This window comes from Rhinolophus ferrumequinum, chromosome 7 (assembly GCF_004115265.2).
Source record: "Rhinolophus ferrumequinum isolate MPI-CBG mRhiFer1 chromosome 7, mRhiFer1_v1.p, whole genome shotgun sequence".
Lineage (NCBI taxonomy): Eukaryota > Metazoa > Chordata > Mammalia > Chiroptera > Rhinolophidae > Rhinolophus > Rhinolophus ferrumequinum.
Genome location: NC_046290.1, coordinates 62,030,678 through 62,050,971, shown reverse-complemented (window position 1 = coordinate 62,050,971; position 20,294 = coordinate 62,030,678). Strand labels below are relative to the sequence as shown.

The 20,294-nt window shown below is 39.4% G+C and overlaps 2 protein-coding genes across 4 annotated transcripts in view; both read left to right on the top strand.

Annotated features, from left to right (window-relative positions):
• The window catches only part of FAM172A (family with sequence similarity 172 member A), a 396,509-nt gene that overhangs the window by 278,310 nt on the left and 97,905 nt on the right, over positions 1-20,294 (top strand). The window lies entirely within an intron of this gene.
• Positions 8,158-9,177, top strand: POU5F2 (POU domain class 5, transcription factor 2). Its single transcript, XM_033110794.1, has one exon. It carries the CDS (start codon positions 8,158-8,160, stop codon positions 9,175-9,177), a length of 1,020 nt encoding a protein of 339 aa, XP_032966685.1.

The following is a 20,294-nucleotide window of genomic DNA, read 5'->3' as shown; positions in this document are numbered from 1 at the left end:
ATGACAAATTGCCAAGGCATAGAAAAGATTTGCTTCAACCATATCATAAGTAATATGACAAGAAGGCAATCGCTGTTCAAACTACTGTTACTAAGTTTTTTACAAAGAATTAAATCATCTTAATTCTCAGTGTTTCTAATATTTTAAATTTCAGTGTGCTGTTTTGTGTTTTCGTTCATTTTATTCTTTACATTCCAAATACAAGTGAGAGCACCCAGTATTTGTAACAGACTCATAGATACAGAAAACAAACTGATGGTTACCAAATGAGAGGGTGGTTGGGGGTCTGGGTGAAAAAGGTGAAGGCATTAAAAAGTACAAACTGGTAGTTACAAAATGGTCATGGGAATGTAAAATACAGCATAGAAAATATAGTCAAGAATGTTATAGTAACTATGTGTAATGTAAGGTGGCTACTAGACTAATCTAAGGGATCACTTCGTAAATTATTAATATGTAAATGTCTAACCACTATGCTATACACCTGAAACTAGCATAAAATAATATTTTATTTAAGTGTAATTGAAAAATTAAAAAATTGTAGTGTGCTTAATACAAATTAGTTTTATTACTCTTTTTTATTTTCCTATCCATTTTTGGCTGATGGTAACAGGATTTTTAATGTTTTAACAACAACAAAAACTTAAGGTCACAGAACAACCATAGTTTTTCCCATTGATTATTATTCTCACTTTGCAGGGTTTCAGCTTATATGGTCATTTTTATAGCTCCACAGTATCAAAGCAAATGCACGGTAGTCATCTTATCCAACCTGTCAAGTACTATATTTAGTATTAGAGAAATTGTTTGTTGCTTTTCAATATTTGAGAAAAACTTTGTCATTTCTCTTGTGTTTCTATCTTTGTGTTTTCTGCATTATCTAAGTACTGATTCTAGTCATGTCATGTCATAGGGTTACTCTCGGGGCCTCCCAGAGTACAGTAACGCCTCAATTTTTCTGTTCTTCAGTATACTACCTTATTTCTTCATTCTCCTAAATCTACTTAAATTCCACGCTGACTCTTTTCCTTTCATTCTTCTTACTGCTATGCCCTATTCTTCCCTATTGTCCCTAAACACCTATCAGTTTTTTCATACATTGTCTTCCTTTCAAAATGACACCTGCCCTAGAATATATCCTTATGAGAAACTTCTTTAAATTCATAGGTTTCTTTCTTACATTTCATCTACACTTCTGTCAATCATAAAAGACAGATATCGTTCTTGAATTTAAATTATTACAAGAAAGTCTATGTAAGCAAAAGTCAAATTCTAGCTGGAAACTGACCAAGTTAACACTTGCCAATAATGCCATGATAGGCAAGGAAATAAAAATTAAAAATAAATTGCACTTTCACTGTATACTCTTTTGTACTTCTTGAACCATGTGAATATATAGTTGAATATTTTAAAAAATAGTGAGTAAAATTCACATTAAATAAATAATAGCTGAAATCTTGCTCTCAGTTTTCTGTTCACAACTGGTTTGATATGATTGCTTCCTAGAGTTCTGAGGCTCTCAGAAGATGAAACCTTCATCTGTCTAATGTTATCTGCGCACACATAGAATGAATAGCAGGCTGGTGGGAGCTACAGTGCACTCTAGACAAATAGATGTGGATTTAGGTGTGAGTCTTGCTCAAAAGAGAGGCTGATAGCCTGCTTGGATCTCTTTAAGACCTTCAGAATCATAGTGAGGCGAATTTGAAAGAGGATTCAGTTTTATAAGTTGACTTATTACTACCTTACATTGTCGAAAGCCAAAGGCTTTGTCAGGTTTAAGATGCTAAAAGGAGTTTTTCTAATCCACATGTTTAGATAAAGTTACTGTATTGGAACTTACCATTTTAAGTCGGGTACTGCCTCTTGAATTTTCCGTGGTCATTACTGCATTTCATGTTACTTAATATGTGTTAATTTTCCCAAACAAGATACGAGTATGTGTTTGGCTTGCTTCAGTTCATAGTTTTTTAAAGAGATTCCAGGCAAATTCACAGAGGGCCCAAACTTATGATGGTAATGGCACCAAAATCAATTAATTTGGAATCTCCCTAACAAAAAATAATTCTCACAGCACGTGAGAGTTATCTCCTGTAAACAGAAATTCTATTCTATTTCTCATTTACTTCTCGGAGCCCGTGCTATATCCTGAATTACTGGTTTCATTGGTCATAAACTGTCAGTTCTGTTAAGTATATTTTACTGTGCGGTATAATGGAAATTTGTTCGTTAAACAAGTTGTGTATTTCCTGCTCTACCGTGTGAGAGTACAAATTTGAATGTACAATATGCACCCTAACTAGAATAATCAGTGCAAGAACATCCTTTAAGCTTTTCTTCCTGTAACAAGGGCAAACTCAGCTAAAAAGTTTGTCTAAATCCTGCTTTGCATAACAAGAACACTTTAAACTTGATCTGTGACTGCCTGTGAATCTACCTAACTCATCACCATAGGGCATTTCAACTCGGCCCTGCTCGGCTCAACTGCTCTTCCTACTTTATCCAGATATTTCAATTTCATTAAGGCTTCTGTAGGGTCCTATAGGGTTTTTATACTTAATATTGTCTTATAGCACAGGGAGTCCATTGCTAATGAATATCGCAGATCTACAAAATAAAGTGGAAGGACTTTTCTCTGTATACTCTTTGTAGTCTCTCTGTGGTTGTTTTATATTTGTGTCATGAGTTTTTATTTCAAAGCAGCAATTCTATCACAGTAGCGTCATTTTTTTAAAAGAACAAAAAGAACAATAAAAACAAATAACAAAAAAAGTCCTCGTAATCTTAATCTGAAATTAAGAAAATCAAAGAAATTCTACATTGACAACAGTACTACTTTCTAGTTTTTCTCTACATATTTTAAAAGAGTAGCAGCATCTCGTATTACTGGTATTCACAAACAGCAGTCCTTTCACCCTTATTCTTGTCCTCTGTTATCACCTATGCAGAACAGAGCTGTTGTTATCTGTCTTGGGAATTTATCTCACAGAGTAATAAATGGTTCTATTTAGTGACTGCACTGGTTTGATTAACTCTGTTGCTATGTTATTGCAACTTTAATGTTCCTATTGTGTGTAGTTTACCTTCAGGTATCAATTTTTCTTAACTGCATAAGTTATCTTTGATGTCTCACTTTGTCTTATACAGTTTTCTACTTAAAAATCCACACAAAGGATTGACAGTTTAATTACTTTAGTGTATTTTGAGGCAATTTTAGTGAACTGAATGCTCGTAATGTGTGGTGTTACCACTCTCACTCGGGGATGGGACACATATTTCCTTACTGTACTCAGCGACCACCATTGGACTGAATTCCTGATTTTGCTTCTGACACACAGAAAGGGACCTCCCAGTGATGGGTTCTGTCTGGATCTTGTCTCCCACCTTGCTTTTTGCTTTGCTCCTTGACTAATATGGTTCTTAGGGATCTACACCTGTCCTTCTGGTGACAGTGCCATCACACCTCGATACCTGGGACCCCTACAGGTGGGGCAAACTATAAACTTAGCACCGTCTAGTCTGCTGTACTCTCTCTGACCTTAACACCATTCTTAGAAATTCTGGTCTGCTCTGTTGAGTTAATCACATTCAGAAAGTCAGGCTTTTTGGGTGTGTATGTGTTGCTTGGAGATTCTACTAGAGAAATGAAACTTCTCGGATATTCTTAAACAAAGCCCAGTCCCCTATCTGGAGCATGAGCAGCTCTGGGAGAGATGCATTTGGAGAAATGAGGAAACAGGATCACCTTCCCAGCCAATGAGACAATTGATCAACATAGTGAAGTAAGCCAAGTCAGAGTGCCCTCACATCCAGCTGTTCTGTGCCCTTACTATACGAAGAGCACTTAGGATATCAGCACTTGGGCATCAGTACATTGTTTGGCACATACTCGTAAATAATCTGTATCTATAGTGTCCATCTGGGAGGTTCCATATGTCCTAGGTATAGAGAGCTAAGACGGGAAACGCCCGCTAACTATGTAAGGCAGCCCGTGTCTCTCAGTGGGAAGGCAGTAAATCCAGGTGGGAGGGAGATTGCTGTGCTCCTGGGTGTATGCGCAGAGCTTTCCAGAAAGATGAGACTTCAACCACGCCCTACAAGGATGTTTATTATTATTAACTTTGCTTCCACTGTTCCCTGCTTCTTAACCATTAGTGGATCTCGGCAATTGGTTTTGCCATTTTAGAATAGTGAATACTTAAGGAGAGCCTAACACTAGGAATCCTGATACTTTGTGCGTTTCTACTTAAACATTAACTTCTCTCAATTCCAAAGACCCTAATAATAGAAAACTGTTAACTTCTCTTTGTCCAAGCGTGGCCCTCCTGCTCTCCTGACAGTTTCTTTTCTCCCCATTTAGATTATAAACACACGGGGGCCTCTGACCATGTGTTTCTTATCCTTACTTTGTAATTCCCTATGGATAAGACTGGACTGCTTCTTACATTGTAATCTAATCACTTACTAAGAGGTCTCTGTATTTGTTGAAGGTGATGGATTAGCCTTTCAAGCGCCCCAGCCCCAACACGGCTGGCTGTCTTGGCCATCCTCATCACCTGCCTCCCTCTGAACTCTTTCTGTTCCAACCAAATATGCTCCTGCCTTTTTTCCCTGATCACCCCATTTCCATAGCCCATTAAATATACTTTTAAGGAGATGTCAAGACTTGGAAGATGTCAAGAACGTGGGCTTTTATTTGTGACATCACATAAGCATAAACCCAGAGATAGGCCCCTTGGCAGATGAGACCTGACCGAATATAGCGAAAACCTTAATTGAGGTCACCGAAGTTAATTTTTAAACCCTTCAAGTTAATATAGACTTACTTTTTAAATTAGTAAATGTTTTTAGCTACTATGTTTTAACTCAGCTAATATAATAAGCTTTCCTCAAATTCATGTGAACTTACTTTTTTCCAATTCACTAAAAACATTTTTGTTCAATTATTGGTTTTAACCAACTGATGAACCTTTTCCCTCTGGTTCTCTTTTGCAAATGGGTTAGTTTCAATACGTGGGTCTTAATTTATATCATTGCTCTCTTTTATTCTTTTTTGTGATCTACCTTTCATTCCATTCATCTGGTTGCATTGTCTGTTTGAAAAACTAGCATATAGGTATCCATGGAAAGAATAGATATCAGCAAAATTATTAAGTTAAATTTTGCCTATTGTAAACTATTTTTCATAGACTGTCATCTCGAAAGCTAACTCAAAGCAAATATGGAAGTCTTTTCACCTTTAATGCAGAAATTCATTTATTTAACATTAAACAAATATTGGACTCCCCCTCTGTGCCAGATACAGTTCTAGGTGCTGAGGATTAGCAGTGAACCTGACAGGCAAGCACCTTGCTCTACACCGTCTTTACAGATGGCAGCCAATTTCCCAATCCTTTTTCCCTCTACCATTGCTTTAAGGCCGTATCTACAACCTAGTTACCCACAGTATAGTATAGTTGAACTTAGTCTCTTGGTGCTACTACCCCCATCCAGTAAGAGATGTTTAAGGGCTTTATTCTACTATAGGAGAGAAAGTTTGGAGAGAAAGGATGGAGGGTCAAATTTCTCATTGTTAAACTGGAACTGAATGTGCTTTACTCTCAGAATTGTAAAGGTGAGAATTCATTCACTCATTCAGCAAACGTTTATTGAACAATGTATCAGTCAGGTTTCTATTATGTTCCAGGCTTTATAACACCTAAATGCCTGCCCTTAAGTACCTCACACTGTAGTTGGAAAGATAGAGACATAAAATAAATAATTGCTGATAAGCGTTATAATAAAACATATATCTTTATATCAAGTACAAGGGGAGTCCCACAAAAGCAGTAACTAAATCTGCCTGGGGGAAGACTTTACCATGAGATGACCTCTAAACTCTGTCTTAAAGGGGACTGGAAGCACGTCATGCTTCATTTAGTCAGGAAATGTTTACTGAGCCCCGTCTGGGAGCCAAACACAGTTGTAGGCACTGCAGACACAGCAGTGAACCGGCCAAAGTCCCTGCTCTCTTGGCAGCAGAGAAAAAGACCATAAACGTATAGACAAAAAATTGACGGTAGGTGGTAATACTGCCAGTGCCAGAAAATAAAGGTTAACAAAGGAAACAGAGAGCAATAAGGGGGTGCTGTTTTAGATAGGGTGGTCAGGGAAGGCTTCTCTCATGACGTGACAGTTGAGCAGAATCCTGAATGACATGAGAGAATGAGACCAAGAAGCAGGGGGAAGGCATTTTAGACAGAGGGAACAGCATGAGTAAGCTTGGCATGGCATCTTTAGAGCAAAGTGAGATATTCTCCCTGAGCACGGGTGGGGTAAGGTGGGGTGCAGGGAGCTGGGCGTGCGGTCGATGAGACTGAGAAAGAATTGGAGCACAGGGAGGTGCCAAATGGTGAAAAGCCGTTATGTACTCCATACTCAGGAGTTTCTATGTCCATATTGTCGATTGGGGGAAGCGGGGCTAGATTTGGGGGGGAAAAATAAATAAGAAGAAAATGACATGGTTACATTTTTGGTTAGGTTTCGTTTGGTTTTTGGAACATTACCTCTAGCAGCAGTATGAAAGGTAAACTTGAAAGGAGAAGCAGAAGCAGCCAGTTATAAGGTTATTATGATAGCGCAAGTGAGAAATGATGTGGTCTAAATTAGAACAGTAAGGTGAGGCTAGAGAGGAGATGGTACAGTTCAGATGTTTGAGGGGAGCCGCTGTGTACTATCTGACGCCTTATGGAGTATGAGAAAGGTTGAGAACAGATCCTAGATGTAAGGTTGGGTGGTAATGCCATCAGCCAGCTCAGGGAGCCCTGGAGGAAAGGAAGGTGTACAAGTGCAGACAAGGAATGTGATTTAGGGAAGTGGGAAATACAACACTGGGAATTAGAAGAGAAGTACAGATTTGGCTGTTAGCAGCATTTCATGGAAATTAAAAAAGGAGTGGGAGCAAGATGAGTAGTCCATATTGTCAGATACTACAAAGAAGTTTAATAGGATGAGGCTTTTTAAAAGGCCATTAGCTTTGACGGTTGGTAGGTCACCAATGACTTCACGACCAACTTCAGAAGACGTGGGTGGGGCAGAACCACATCATGATTGAGTAGTAGAGTGAAGGGGAAGCACCCGGGATGGTCCAGCCAAGATCACCGTCCTCTTCTGTTTCCCAAAGCTCCTGCTTGGAAGCTTTGAACCTGACATCAGATCTTCTCTCCCCCTCCCTCCTTAGATTTCTCCACTCAGGACCTAGAGCTGGATGCCTGAGTTGGGGACATGATGAAGGGAAAAATATTCTAAGATCCTTGGATCTCTAATGGGAGAGGAGGCAGGAATAGGGGAGATTGATGCTGGTGAGTCAGGTATTACAGGGAGAATCCTCTGTGGGGAACAGCAGGTCAGTCCAGTCCAGAAACCTGCCTCCAGTGGGAGAAAGATGAAACACATAGGTCTCTATTATATGTGGAAACTCTGGACCAGGAAACTCAAGTAGGATGAGTAGCAAAGGATTTGAAGGGCTGGTGGGGAATATGTGGAATTAGTCAAGAAACTTGGTCCCAGTGAGAGAGTGGAATCTGTCACAGTGTGGGGGTGGTGAGTAGAATCTGACAGCAAACTGATGTTAAGTAGAAATTCAGGGAGGGATGCTTAGGTTTCTTAGGGAACAGAGACTAAAGATTTGCAAGGGAGAGACTGTTGGCAGTACCTGTGACCACAAAGATAGCAGTGAGCGGACAGTTACTGAATTGAGGGGTAGTCCCAGCAATACCTCGCATATAGATGTTTAACAAACACTTGTGAAACCAAAAGTGGTCGTTCAGATTGTGTGGAGGAAAGGGATGAGATGCCAGAGTTCCAAAGAGCTGTAAATAAAATACCTTAGGTTCCCTTCAGGAATAGGATAGAGGCAGTGACTAAGGGATCCCGGACAGTTTGTAGGTGTAAAACTCCTACGGAACTGGAAGCACAGTTCAGGATAGGGGACGTACTCCCCTAACCCTGGGGCCTACCAGATTCCCCACCACAGCTCATGCCCTTGACCTGTTCCGCCTGCAGTGCCACCTCCGCCCACTGGATGGCGGGGCTCGAGGGCGAGGCTGGTGGCTGTTCTGAAGTCTCGAGAGCCATCAGTTCCTACCAGACTCCCTGCTGTGGGTACGGTTTTACTCCATGGCCGGACTCAGGCCCTCAAACTTGTCCCCCCTGCCGGTTAGTGGTGGGAGCGGGTCCAGAGGGCCAGTGCCGGTGCAGGCTGACCCTCCGACCTGGTTGAGCGCTCGGGCGGCCACCGGCAGCCTGATGGTCCGGCCTGGCGTCCAGCCGGGGCTCTGCCCAGGCCCTGAGATGTGGGGGGTGCCCTTGGGGCCCCCGCCCTACGAATTCCTGAACGGGATGGTACCCTGCCGGCCCCGGATCGGAGCTGGCAAGGCGGGGGCCTGGTTCCAGAGCCCCTCGGAGAGCGCCTTCCGCTGGCCCTACATCGTCCTGCGGTGCATCCCAAAGTCGGCGCTGCCGGAGGACGTCTCGGCCATGGAGAAAGAGATGGAGCAGCTGGCCAAGGAGCTCAGACAGAGGAGGATGATCCTTGGATACTCGCAGGCCGACGTGGGGTTCGCTGTGGGTGCCCTTTCTGGAAAGGTACTTAGCCAGACGACCATCTGCCGCTTTGAGGCCCAGCAGCTCAGTCTCGCCAACATGTGGAAGCTGCGACCACTGCTGAAAATGTGGCTAGAGGAAGTGGACACCAAGAACCTTCTGGGCTTATGCAGAATGGAGATGATCCTGCAACAGGCTCGGAAGCGGAGACAGGCAAACAGGGAGAGACGCATCGGAAACAGCCTGGAGAAACTCTTCCTGCAGTGCCCGAAGCCCACACCCCAGCAAATCAGCTTCATCGCTGGGCAGCTCCGGCTGCAGAAGGACTTGGTCCAAGTTTGGTTCTATAACCGGAGCAAGATGGGCAGTCTGCCAGCCAATGATTTCTTCCCACCTGAGGAGGTGGGGGTTGCCAGGCCTCCTTTCCCAGGGGAACCGATGTGCTTTCCCCTAGCATCAGGGCTCCGTTTTAGTCCCCCCAACTATGGGGGACCCTACTTTACACCCTTGTACTCCGCAGCCCCTTTCCCAGAGGGAGGAACCCTCTTCTCCGCCCCCTCCACCACTGTGGGCCTCCCCAGGCTTTCCAACTGAGGTGGGCCAAGCTGGGGAAAAGAGTCCCAGGGGTTCATTTCAGGGCTGTTAGCATTAAAGTCTCCACTTACTGTCTAAAGAAGTTAAGAATATGTAGGGAATGGGTGGGAGTTATGTAGGAAAAATGTAGGGAGGGAAGTTGAAGTTGATTGCTGCTTTTTGTTTTTCCTTTTGTTTTCACCTAGCATTGATTGGTTTTTAAGTATAATACAATACATAGATGGTTTCGGATTCTTTGTTTCTCTTTTTTTATTAATTGAAAATTCATTTTGTCTCTTATTCCTTGGGGTTATCAGTAAACATAAGGTTTAATTTTTTTCTTATAAACACGACATTGAGTGAAAAACTGAGTCACAGAAGACTTTCACTATACTAGGTACATTCATCAAAAACAAGCAGAACTTGGTGTAAACACAAACACAATGTCCAAGATACTAGTTTCCTCCAGGGGAAGGTTTGAGGATGGAATAGGAAGAATACACAGAGCCTACCCAAAGCTCTTGCTGAAACACAGGTTTCTGGCTCTCCCCTTCTGGAAAGATGCATTTATTTTTTTCTAAATCACCTTTTCATTTAGAGTGCTCCAGCTTAAGTGAGGGTCTCAGTTCAGCTTTCCTCCTAATGCAGTCCTGCCCCAGTCATTGGACTGATCTCCTGTCCTGCCACAAGCATTGCATTTTAAACCCCTTTGTTGCTGAGATTGGCAAACTGAACAGCAGTAGAGCAGCCCAAGCTCCAGCCTACTTCTCTGGCTTTTAGCTCCATTTGGTTTATTCCCTGAGAATTTCCCTTACTTTCTTTTGAGCTTCAGATGTGCTTTCTGGAGGGTATTTGTGATAGTTGATTTCAACATTTCCTGGTGGCTTTTACAATGGTACATCTTAAGTCAATTTTCCAATCTTCTATGAAATTGCTCTTTTCCAGTTTTCTGCTTCTACATTGGTCAGTTTTGGTCATCATATACTAAACAAAGATCATTCAGTCCTCTGCTGCTATACACCTACATGTAATATTTATTGTTTTATAATTCTGTCACTATATAATGTGTCTGAGTTTATGTGTTCTTCTTGCTTGCTTATCGTGTCAATTTTTTCTTTCTCTACTTTTTTTCCTTAATCACTCTTACAAAGAGTTTATCTATAGCTATTATTTTCAAAGAACAAGGTTTTTAATTTTTATCCTATTTACCACTGTTTTATTTTTCTTAATTAATTTAGATTTTATTTTTCTTGATTGCTTTTTTCTAGTTTCTTCTGGTTTCTTTCAGTGCGTATTTTTTCTTCTTGTCAGTGTCTGAAGATAGAGCACTGATGATGATACACTTAAGTTAGTGACAATGGAGCCAAACTTTAATTGCATGGCCTTAGATTTAATAAGTGACTAATCACTTACTCTTGGACTATCCCACTAAAAGTCACACAGCACCAACCCCATTCCTTTCTTTTCCTAGACAGCCTTTCTGTGAAGCCCCGGAAGAGAGAGGTTTCTGCAGAGGGTCAGGCAGTGTTTAATGCCAGGATGAACGATTGTGATTGTGCTTTGAACAATCAACTCCTAACAGCTGTCAGGAGGCTCTGACCCAGGCTTCTCCCTAAATTCTGCAGCCCCTGTAGATTTGGAGAAATGATAATGGGCTCCCAATCTCAGGGAACAGCTCCCAGGGTTTGCCTCAGCACCTGCATAGCTGGGTCCTTCACTCACCTGATGCACCTCTGCTTAAGTGAGTACTGGTATGTGTCACTCATCGGCCTTCACATAATTTAAAATGAGATTTTTCCATCACTGGTACTCTCGACTTGCCTGTGAAAAGAGAAAAGGCTAGATTTTGGGGGAAACCTTGGTATTTTAAAGGATTTCAGATTTTCCAAAGATTTAATTTGATAGGTATAAACCTTAATAAAATCCCTTAAAACTGGGAAGGAACCACCCTTAAAGTTAGGAGAAAACTGAGTATGGTGTCAGTGGTTAACAGTGTCCAATATACAGAGATCAAGCAACATAAGAAATAAAGTAAGATGTATCATGTCACTTACAGCAGTGTCGCTGGTACCTTTGGTGAGAACAGCTTCAATGGCGTAGTTAATAGAGGTATTAACAGTCTAAAGCACTCATATTTGCCACATTGTCCCTTACCTCAGTGAAAAACATAAATTCCAACCACTTGTCAGTAGGATCCTCACCATCGTTCTGAAAATGTTTATCAAATATTTCCTTTATCTTCTCTCTCCTTTAGATAGGAGAGGTATTCTTAACCTGAAGACACTGAACCCCTTTAGAGTATAAGTAGAATAGTATGTACAATTAAAGATGGGGCGGATAGCCTTCATCACATTTTCGAAGGGGACCATGACTCTCTGTAGATCTGCAATTTCAGAATTCAATAAACACGTTCTCTTTGGCCACCTTAGTTTCAAGAGTTTTCCCTTGGCATGGTACCTGCCTATTAGGTCATTCCTAGTGTTCTTGAAATCTATAATTTCTAGATATCTCAAGCTCAGTATAATGTAAAAGCTCTGAATCACTTCTTATATACATCTTTCAAATTCAAACCAAATACTGTATTAATGAATGCCTTTCTTGTTCTTATACTTGGGACTTTAATTAGATTCCTCTCATAAAGAACAATTTCTCCTTTTCCTAGGAGTTTTCGTATCTATTGTCTAAGAAGACTTGAGGTTTGAGAATATCCTCCCATATTCCAAAACACCGTCTTGCTCATGACTTCTCTGTTTTCTATAATTTCATATTTTTTAAATGTATGTACTGTACATGTTTGTTTATTATACTAAAACTGTGCCATGGGGATTTATTTTGTAGAATATCCACTTTTGTTTTTCGCTTTCATCTAGAAATAATCCTGCTTACTAAACACTACGTATTGGTTTCCTTGGCAGAATCTATTCATGATGAATTTCTTTTTCAGGGTGCAAAATTGTATTATCTATGTAGAACAGTGTTTTTAAGGTGAAAACAACAATGCCATTCCAATAAAATCCTAGTGGAATGTGGAAGTGTTACTTGACAAAAAGATTCTAAACCAAAAGAGTAAAACTTAGGGAAATAAAGAAATTTTGAAGATAAAGAGTTAGGGTAGCCCTGTCCTATCTGATGGTATGAAACTACAATAATTTAAACAATGTGGTGGTGGTAGTGATGGACGAAATAACAGGAACAAGCATTTGGCTATTCCTTTCATGGGAATGTGAATTGATTCAACATTCATGAATGGCTGTTAGGTGATTCATATGGGAAGTTTTCAAAATGTGCTTCTTTGTTGCCCATTATTTCAACTGTAAGACTTTTTATAAGAAAATAATTGTGTCAAAAACTTAGTGATAAAGGTTGTCATCACGGCATTTTTATTTTAACAACAAAAAGTTAGAAATGACCTAAATGAGGAATACCATACATAGTAAAACTTGTGTTATAGAACAGTTTTTGACAAAGTTCAGAATAGATTGTTGAATGAGGCAAAATATTTTATTAACATTTATGATATCATTTTTTTAAGAAAAAAGTATATGATACACACGAAGTGTGATCGAAAAATACAGTAAATGTTTAAATTTAAAAAATGTATTACATTAAAAGACAAATTGCCATTAATCCACCTCAAAATACTCCCCCTCACTTCAAACACACTTATCCTATCGTTCTTGCCACTTTCCGAAGCAGGTCTGAGAGTCCTCTTTCCTGAATGTCTTTAGTTGTGCTGTTGTTGCTGCCTTGATATCGTGAATCGATTCAAAACGATTGCCCCATTTTGACTTTGGGAAAGAGCCAGAAGTTGCATGGTGACAGATCCAGTTAATAAGGTAGATGAGGACACACCATAATGTTTTTATTTGACGGAAATTGCCATACTAGAAGCGATGTGTGACACGGAGCGTTGTCATGATGGAGGAAGATTTACGGCACACTTTAAAACACACCTTCTCTCAACCGTAGCTCACACCTGAATGACTGCACCGAACAAGTTGAAACTTGTCACACACTGTTACTAAGGTTCGATGTGCCATTTCCCATATTAAAGATCCCTGCCTTTCCATTGGATTTCAGTCAGCAGCAGCATTCACTATAGCTTTTGATCACACCTAAAAAAATAGACATATATATATATACACACACACACATATACATATATATATATATATATATATATAGTGGTTTTTTTCAAAAAATTTGCATTATGTATTATCCAAAAAAACTGCAAGAAGTATTTCTAAAAGAAGGCTCTAGGAAATCTAGGGTTCCTAAAAATAGTTTTCTTCTTGTCTTTTTTGTCTCTAAAATGGTAATTTCTCATTGTAAAGCACTATTTCAGAATAATAAATCTGGCCTTTTCATTTTTAGTCAGATTTTTAGTTTCTGTAAAAGAAAGGCAATTATCTAAATAAGGGAGTAGTGGGACGTATCAGTTAGAAAGACACTGCTAAAAATTAGGGTGTTTTTTTTTAACAAGATGCCCATTAATGTTAAAGAGCTGTAGTATAGCTCAGTGAGTGAAGACACCTGCCATATGTCTGTTTTCCTGCACAACATGGTAATTTACAATTACAATTAGTGTGTTTATATACCTCAGTGTGTTAACCCATACTTAGAATATAATATAAGCCCAAATCATTTTCACATTTCTGAATGTTTACTTTTCAATTTTAAAAAGCATTTGAAAATACCGAAGTCTTGGTTTTATCACAATAGAATCCTTCCTACTTGTCATATTTGAAGAAACCAAATAAATAAAACTGAGATCTGTGGATGTCTCAGTCTGAAGGCAGCGTCATTTTCTGTGATTGCAGCCCCAGCCACGTGAAAGATAAACTGTCATGAAGTGCCTCTACCCCGATACCTAGTAAAACCCTTAAAACAAGGTATTTGGTTTCTTGTGGTTACACCAGTGAAGAGAAACATTACAAGAAGCTCTGGGAGAAACGGTGTGGTTTACCTAAGGAGCTACCTCCTGAACACAAGGTAGCTTGTGGGCTGCTGGTTTGTTGGGCTGCTGCTCTGCTGTCTGACTGTTTAGCTAGGAGCTCTGCTGTGCATTCTGCTAAAGGCAAAATTAGCTACTTTGGCATTGAACTTGGACTCCTTAGGTTTTCTTCCCTTAGCATCCAACAAAATGACGAAGTACAAACCAGCTTCACTTATTGCTGTTGACTCTTCTGCCGACTGCCTGCCAAAGACTATGGTTGGAAAAGGAAAAATTGAGGCCTTCCTGAGAATTTACTACATTTTAAATTCAATATTCCCTTCTGAAACTGTACAGCCTGTTATGTCATTTCTTCTTCTCCAAAGGAGTAACTGAATTATTTAATGATTAGTCCTCCTTTTACTTCCAGCATGTATGGTGTAGACCTTCTTTTGGAACTCAGTGCAGTGGCCTGGGCAATGTATTAGAAGCATTAAGTTGCTTTATTATCTTGGAATGGATGTTCTTGCTCCTAGAACAGCTGTAAAACTTTAAGTACTGTGTTTCCCCGAAAATAAGACCTAGCTAGACCATTAGCTCTAATGCGTCTTTTGGAGCAAAAATTAATATAGTAAAATAAGACCAGGTATTTTATATTATATTATAGTAAAATAAGACCAGGTATTTTATATTATATTATATTATATTATATTATATTATATTATATTATATTATATTATATTATGTTATACCTGGTCTTATAGTAAAATAAGATCAGATCTTATATAATCTTATATTACCTTATATCAGGTAATATAAGATAATATATATACTTTATATAAAGTAACATAAGATAATATAAGACCTGGTCTTATAGTAAAATAATACTGGGTCTTACATTAATTTTTGCTCCAAAGGATGCATTAAAGCTGATTGTCCGGCTAGGTCTTATTTTCAGGGAAACACGGTATTATTTATCGCTTACTGGGCAAATCTTTGTATATCTTTTTTATTGAAAGATAATTTGTTTCACTATACCACTTATTAGTTGCTAGGCCTGCCGTCACAAAGTACTACAGCTTGGGTGGCTTAAAGAACAGAGACTTATTTTCTCATGGTGCTGGAGCCTAGAAGTCTGAGACCAAGGTGTCAGTGGGGTTGGTTCTTCTGAGGGCTGTGAGGGAAGGACCAGTTCCAGGCATGTAGATGGCCACCTTCTCCCTGTGTCTTCACGTTGTCTCCCTTGTATACAAATGAGGATATCAGTCATTGGATTAGGTCTACCCAATGACCTCATTGTAACTTAATTATCTCTATAAAGGTCCTATCTCCAAATGAGATCACTGTCTGGGGTACTGTAGGTTAGGACTTCAAAGTGAATTTTTGTGGGGGAAACAATTTAGCTCATAATGAAACCAGAGGCCAAACGAGCCCGGGGCTCATGCTGCCTGTGCCACTCAGCCAATAGACCAACACAGGAGTTGGGACATAGAATAAGAGTTTATTATCAGGGCATCGGTGGTCTGAGAAGACAGCAGGTTAACACGTCCAAAAACTACCTTCACATTCTCAGACCAGCCTGGGATATTTAAGGGAAAATCTGGGCATTCCTCCAGAGGCCACGTGATGTTCCAGGGTTCTGCATGGAGTCTTCCCTCAGGCAATGTGGCTCTCCAAGGTGCTCACCAACCTGGAGCAGTGATGATTGTAACCTGGAAAAATGCTAGGCCATAGAGAGTATGATCAGTACGCAAGCATAAGTCTCAGGGTAATTATCTACAGCAGGGATCTGGGACGGGATATTCCAAACTCAGGACCTGGGATGGGACATTCCAAGCTCAAACCGCAGGGAGCGGTTGATCAGTTGTTAAGTTCTGGGGCAGGGAGAGGCGAGGCCAGGGACATTGTAAGACCTGTTATGTGGGGGTTCCTTCAGGGTCCTGCTTCAACAACATCAGCCTAATTAAAATTTAAACTAGATTCAGTTATTTGTTAGTGTATTCATTCAGCAAATATTAACGGAGTACTATATAAGCAGGTAGTGTCCTGGGTGCACAGGTACAATGGTGAACCAAAATAGCCTCATCCTGATCTCAAGGAGCTTAAAGGATGGTGAAACATCCGTTAAGCGGATAAACGTGTGATTACAACGTGCAATAAACACTGCGGGCTTCAGGTATTAGGGGTCTTCATTTAGATTTATATGTATAGTCCTCTCGTTACGTAAGTACTGTCTCTGATGACATCAATTGTTAACAGATATTCTAAAGCAGAGGGACCTGCAGAGGAAGTATAGTCCTATAGCTAAGGCATAGTTTGGGAGACAGGCATTTCTGGGTTCAAATCCTGGCTTGATAACCTATTGTCTCTATTACTTTGAATGACTGACTTCTTTCACCCTCAGTTTCTCATCATCAGTAAAATATGTCTAGCAATCCACAGGGTGAGAGAGTTAATGAAAGGATTAAGTTAGGTAATACAGAGAAAAATTTAGGACTTCCTTTTTTTACAACAGGCACTCAGTAATTTTTCTCTCCATTGTGTTTCCATTGTACCATGTCTGTGCTTTATTTATAACTCATAAATCACTTTTTTGCATCCCTAGGAACTTTCACATAATAGGTGCTCAACGATTGATAACCAAAACTGAATGAATGAAAGCACAGAAAAAGTTGAATCAGTAGTCTCAGTTCCTAGAAAACTTGATATCTGCTGACGGGAAATGACTTTTAGAGTTATAACAATTGGAAGACAATTAAAAAGTCCATTTCCTTAGCTGTCAAATGACAACTAGATAATGGAACCATATGATCAGGTTTTTATTTTAGAGGATTTAGACAAAGACTCTTTGAAAACTCATCTAGCATTATATAATAGAAAGGAATGATCTCTGAAGTTGTTTCTAGCCTATAATAATTGTATGAGTCCCCATGAATAAGAACAAAGCAATGCACCACAGATTGACTATGGAGGATATAAGGATACAGAATATAGGAATGGAGGATACAGAATAGAGTGATACTGGCCCTCATACTGTGACCCCCATTTAACCTTTCCTTCCTAGTCTGCCGTAATCTCAATTGTTTCTCCCAAATGCAAACCCAGTCCTGCCTTTGTTTACACTATTTCTTCACTGAATGTCCACATACTCTAACTTTTCTGTCCAAAGCCTACTGTATTAGTTTCCTAGGGCTGCCATAACATAGTGCCACAGATTGTGTGGCTTAAAGAACAGAAATGTATCGTTTCACAGTTCTGGAGACTCGACGTCTAAGATCAGGTGTAGACAGTGCTGGTTCTTTCTGCTGAGGCTGTGAGGGAGGGATCTGCTCCAGGCTTCTCTTCTTGGTTTCTAGGTGACCATTTTCTCAATTGTCTCTTTATGTTGTCTTCCTTCTATGCGTGTCTCTGTCCAAATTTCCCCCCCTTTTACAAGGATTCCAATCATATCGCATTAGGGCCCACCCTTCTGACCTCATTTTAGCTTGACTACCTGTGTCAAGACCTTATTGACAAATAAGGTCACATTCGGAGGTACTGGGGGTTAGGACTTCAACATACAAATTTTCGGGACAGGGAGAGACAAATTCAACTCGTAACACCTACCACGCCTAATATAGAGAAAATATAGGTGTGCGTTGGGGGGTGGGGGAAGTGTAGGAAGGCAGAGAGACTAATTTTTTCCTATGGAGAGGTTAAATACATGTAAAGGAGGTAATGTGATGGAAGGGAAAGAACTTTAGCCATAGAGTCAAACAGCCCCAGACCTGCATCCTGTTTCTGTCACTCACATAGACAATATCACCACTCCAGGGTACCCCCTCAGGAAATTTTCAAGAAAAATAACGTTTCTTCCCTTCCAACCAATAACTTTATGGGCTCAAAACTTACAGTGGCTACTTATTTCTATCTAATTTAGGAGCAAAACAGTTGAACTCTCAGTGAAATTGGGAGGCATTATCTTAGGAAGAAAATTTGGGATATTTTGATAAAGATGTGATTCTTATTTTCTCCAGAAAAATTGATATGTAAACCTATGGAGAAAGCCCTGTCACTTTTTGCTAAGCATTGTCAGCCACTAATTTCATCAAATTAATGTAACAAGACAGTCAAATGACTTGCCTTTAATTTATTGTGATTGTATTATACTATTTATGAAAAGCAGAGCTAAAACAGTTGATAGCAAACGTTTAGACACTGATTGTTTTCATAGTTTTAGGAATATTGCTAAACCTAAGTAGACACCAAGTACGTTTTCTCAGTATATGAAATATAAATCACTCTTTCTGTAATAATAAGTCATTAAATGCATGCTAGTATTATAAATGATTACTTCATTCCAGACATCATTTTATGGCATCAGTCTGCTTGCTAAATATGTATGACCTCTGAGATTTAAACTAAAAAGAAGAGGCGGGAAGACTTACCATACAAGGATTTATTGTGTTCTTTTCTCTCCTGAAAAGGCAGTCACAACAACACCATAGGTAGAAAAGAATATTTTGCTGCTTCTGTGTCACATCATTAAAGTAGTTCATCTAAAGCCATAAATTTTTGTCTTCTGGGCCAAGAAATTTTAAGTAAAATATAACAAAAATGTTATGCTTTTAAATGAGAAGTGAAAGAATCTTAATCCTTTTTATTTGAGTTTCTAGAAATGGCACACTCCATAAAAAATTATATCATTTTTATTTTTAAACTGAGTTTCTTGCATTAGTCAGTAAACAATTTATTTGGTGAACATTCTCTGTGCACATATATACACCATGTGAACATTTCGGAAACAGAAGGTGCTTGAATTTGTGAGATTTAAATATTTTCTCACAGTTGATCCAGTGATACTGCAGTTGAAATAAAACCACATATAAATAAAATATCACTTTCTACTGAAAAGCAAGTATGGATTTTCTATCATTGTTTTAATGAGGACAGTAATGATTTCATTTATTCAGTGGAACATCTTATAAATCTTTAGCATGTTTACCTCCATGTGCTTTCTTTGATTCACCCATAAAACTTCACCTGTCCTAATCACAAATATGCATATACATTTAATTACATTATCTGACCACACATATTTTTATACTGCTAATATTCTTGCAAATATTATTCCATTTTGAAAGTATTGTGTTTAAGGCACAAAACAAGTGGTTTGGTTTCTCACTTGTTCTTCAAAAACATGTGCACATATATATTAATATTCATATTTCATATTTTAAATACATCGTGCAAAATATGAGCTATGTAGATCAAAGGTGATACTCCAGAACATGGCAAGAAAAGGATAATGCCCAGCATTGCAGCTTTTGACCATCTCCCAGACATCCTTGCTGTGGCCTTAAACCAACTGCTCCCTTACCTCCAGGTTCCACATTCTCACGTTCTCATAAGCAGTAGCATTATACCGGCTATACTTCCTCAGTGATTGAATATCTGCTAAGTACCTGTTAATGGCAAGGCACTAAAGTTTCAGAATTAGATGAGCAACACAGGTGAGATAGAGGAAAGAAGTCAGAAAAACAAGGGTCACGTCTCCAAGTGGCCAGTGTTAGAGGATTAGGCAAAGAACAATACCGAGAAAGCGGAGCGTAACTCAGTGAGGGATATCTGGGGACCTTCTTAAGAGCAGGGACAACTTGAGCTAAGACTTGAAGGACAGCTAGGAGTTGTTAAGTGGAGGGTATGAGAAGAGAGGGAGGGAAGACAAAAAGTCAGGAATGGAAGAAAAGTGAATTGACTGAAAATCTAGGCTGTGATTAGTTACTGCAATTGCGAGTTCAGTGTAGCGGTTAACATCCTGACAAGCATAGCACAAAAGTTACTTAGTTCTCAGTACGTGAACCTAATTACATGAATCTTCCAGAATGCATTAGGAGAAATGTTTTCTTAACATTACATTTAAAGGTAATATATCATTCTTAAGGAGACATTATACAGCACAATAGATAATTTATTTAATTGTAGTACTTTTGGTGATGCTGTTGTCATTTAAGGCACAAAATGATTCTTCATGTGGCCGGTTCTTCTATTGACTTATGACAAATGGCCTAAGTCCTAATACTGAGATCTAAGGTTGTGAAGGCCTTTTTTCTGGGAACTAAAATAATGTAGTACTGGCCTATAGCTTCCTGATGGTTTGCCTTAGCACTACTTATCAGCAAACCTAACGATATTAATGGTTAGCAACAGCCACTGGCCTATTCTT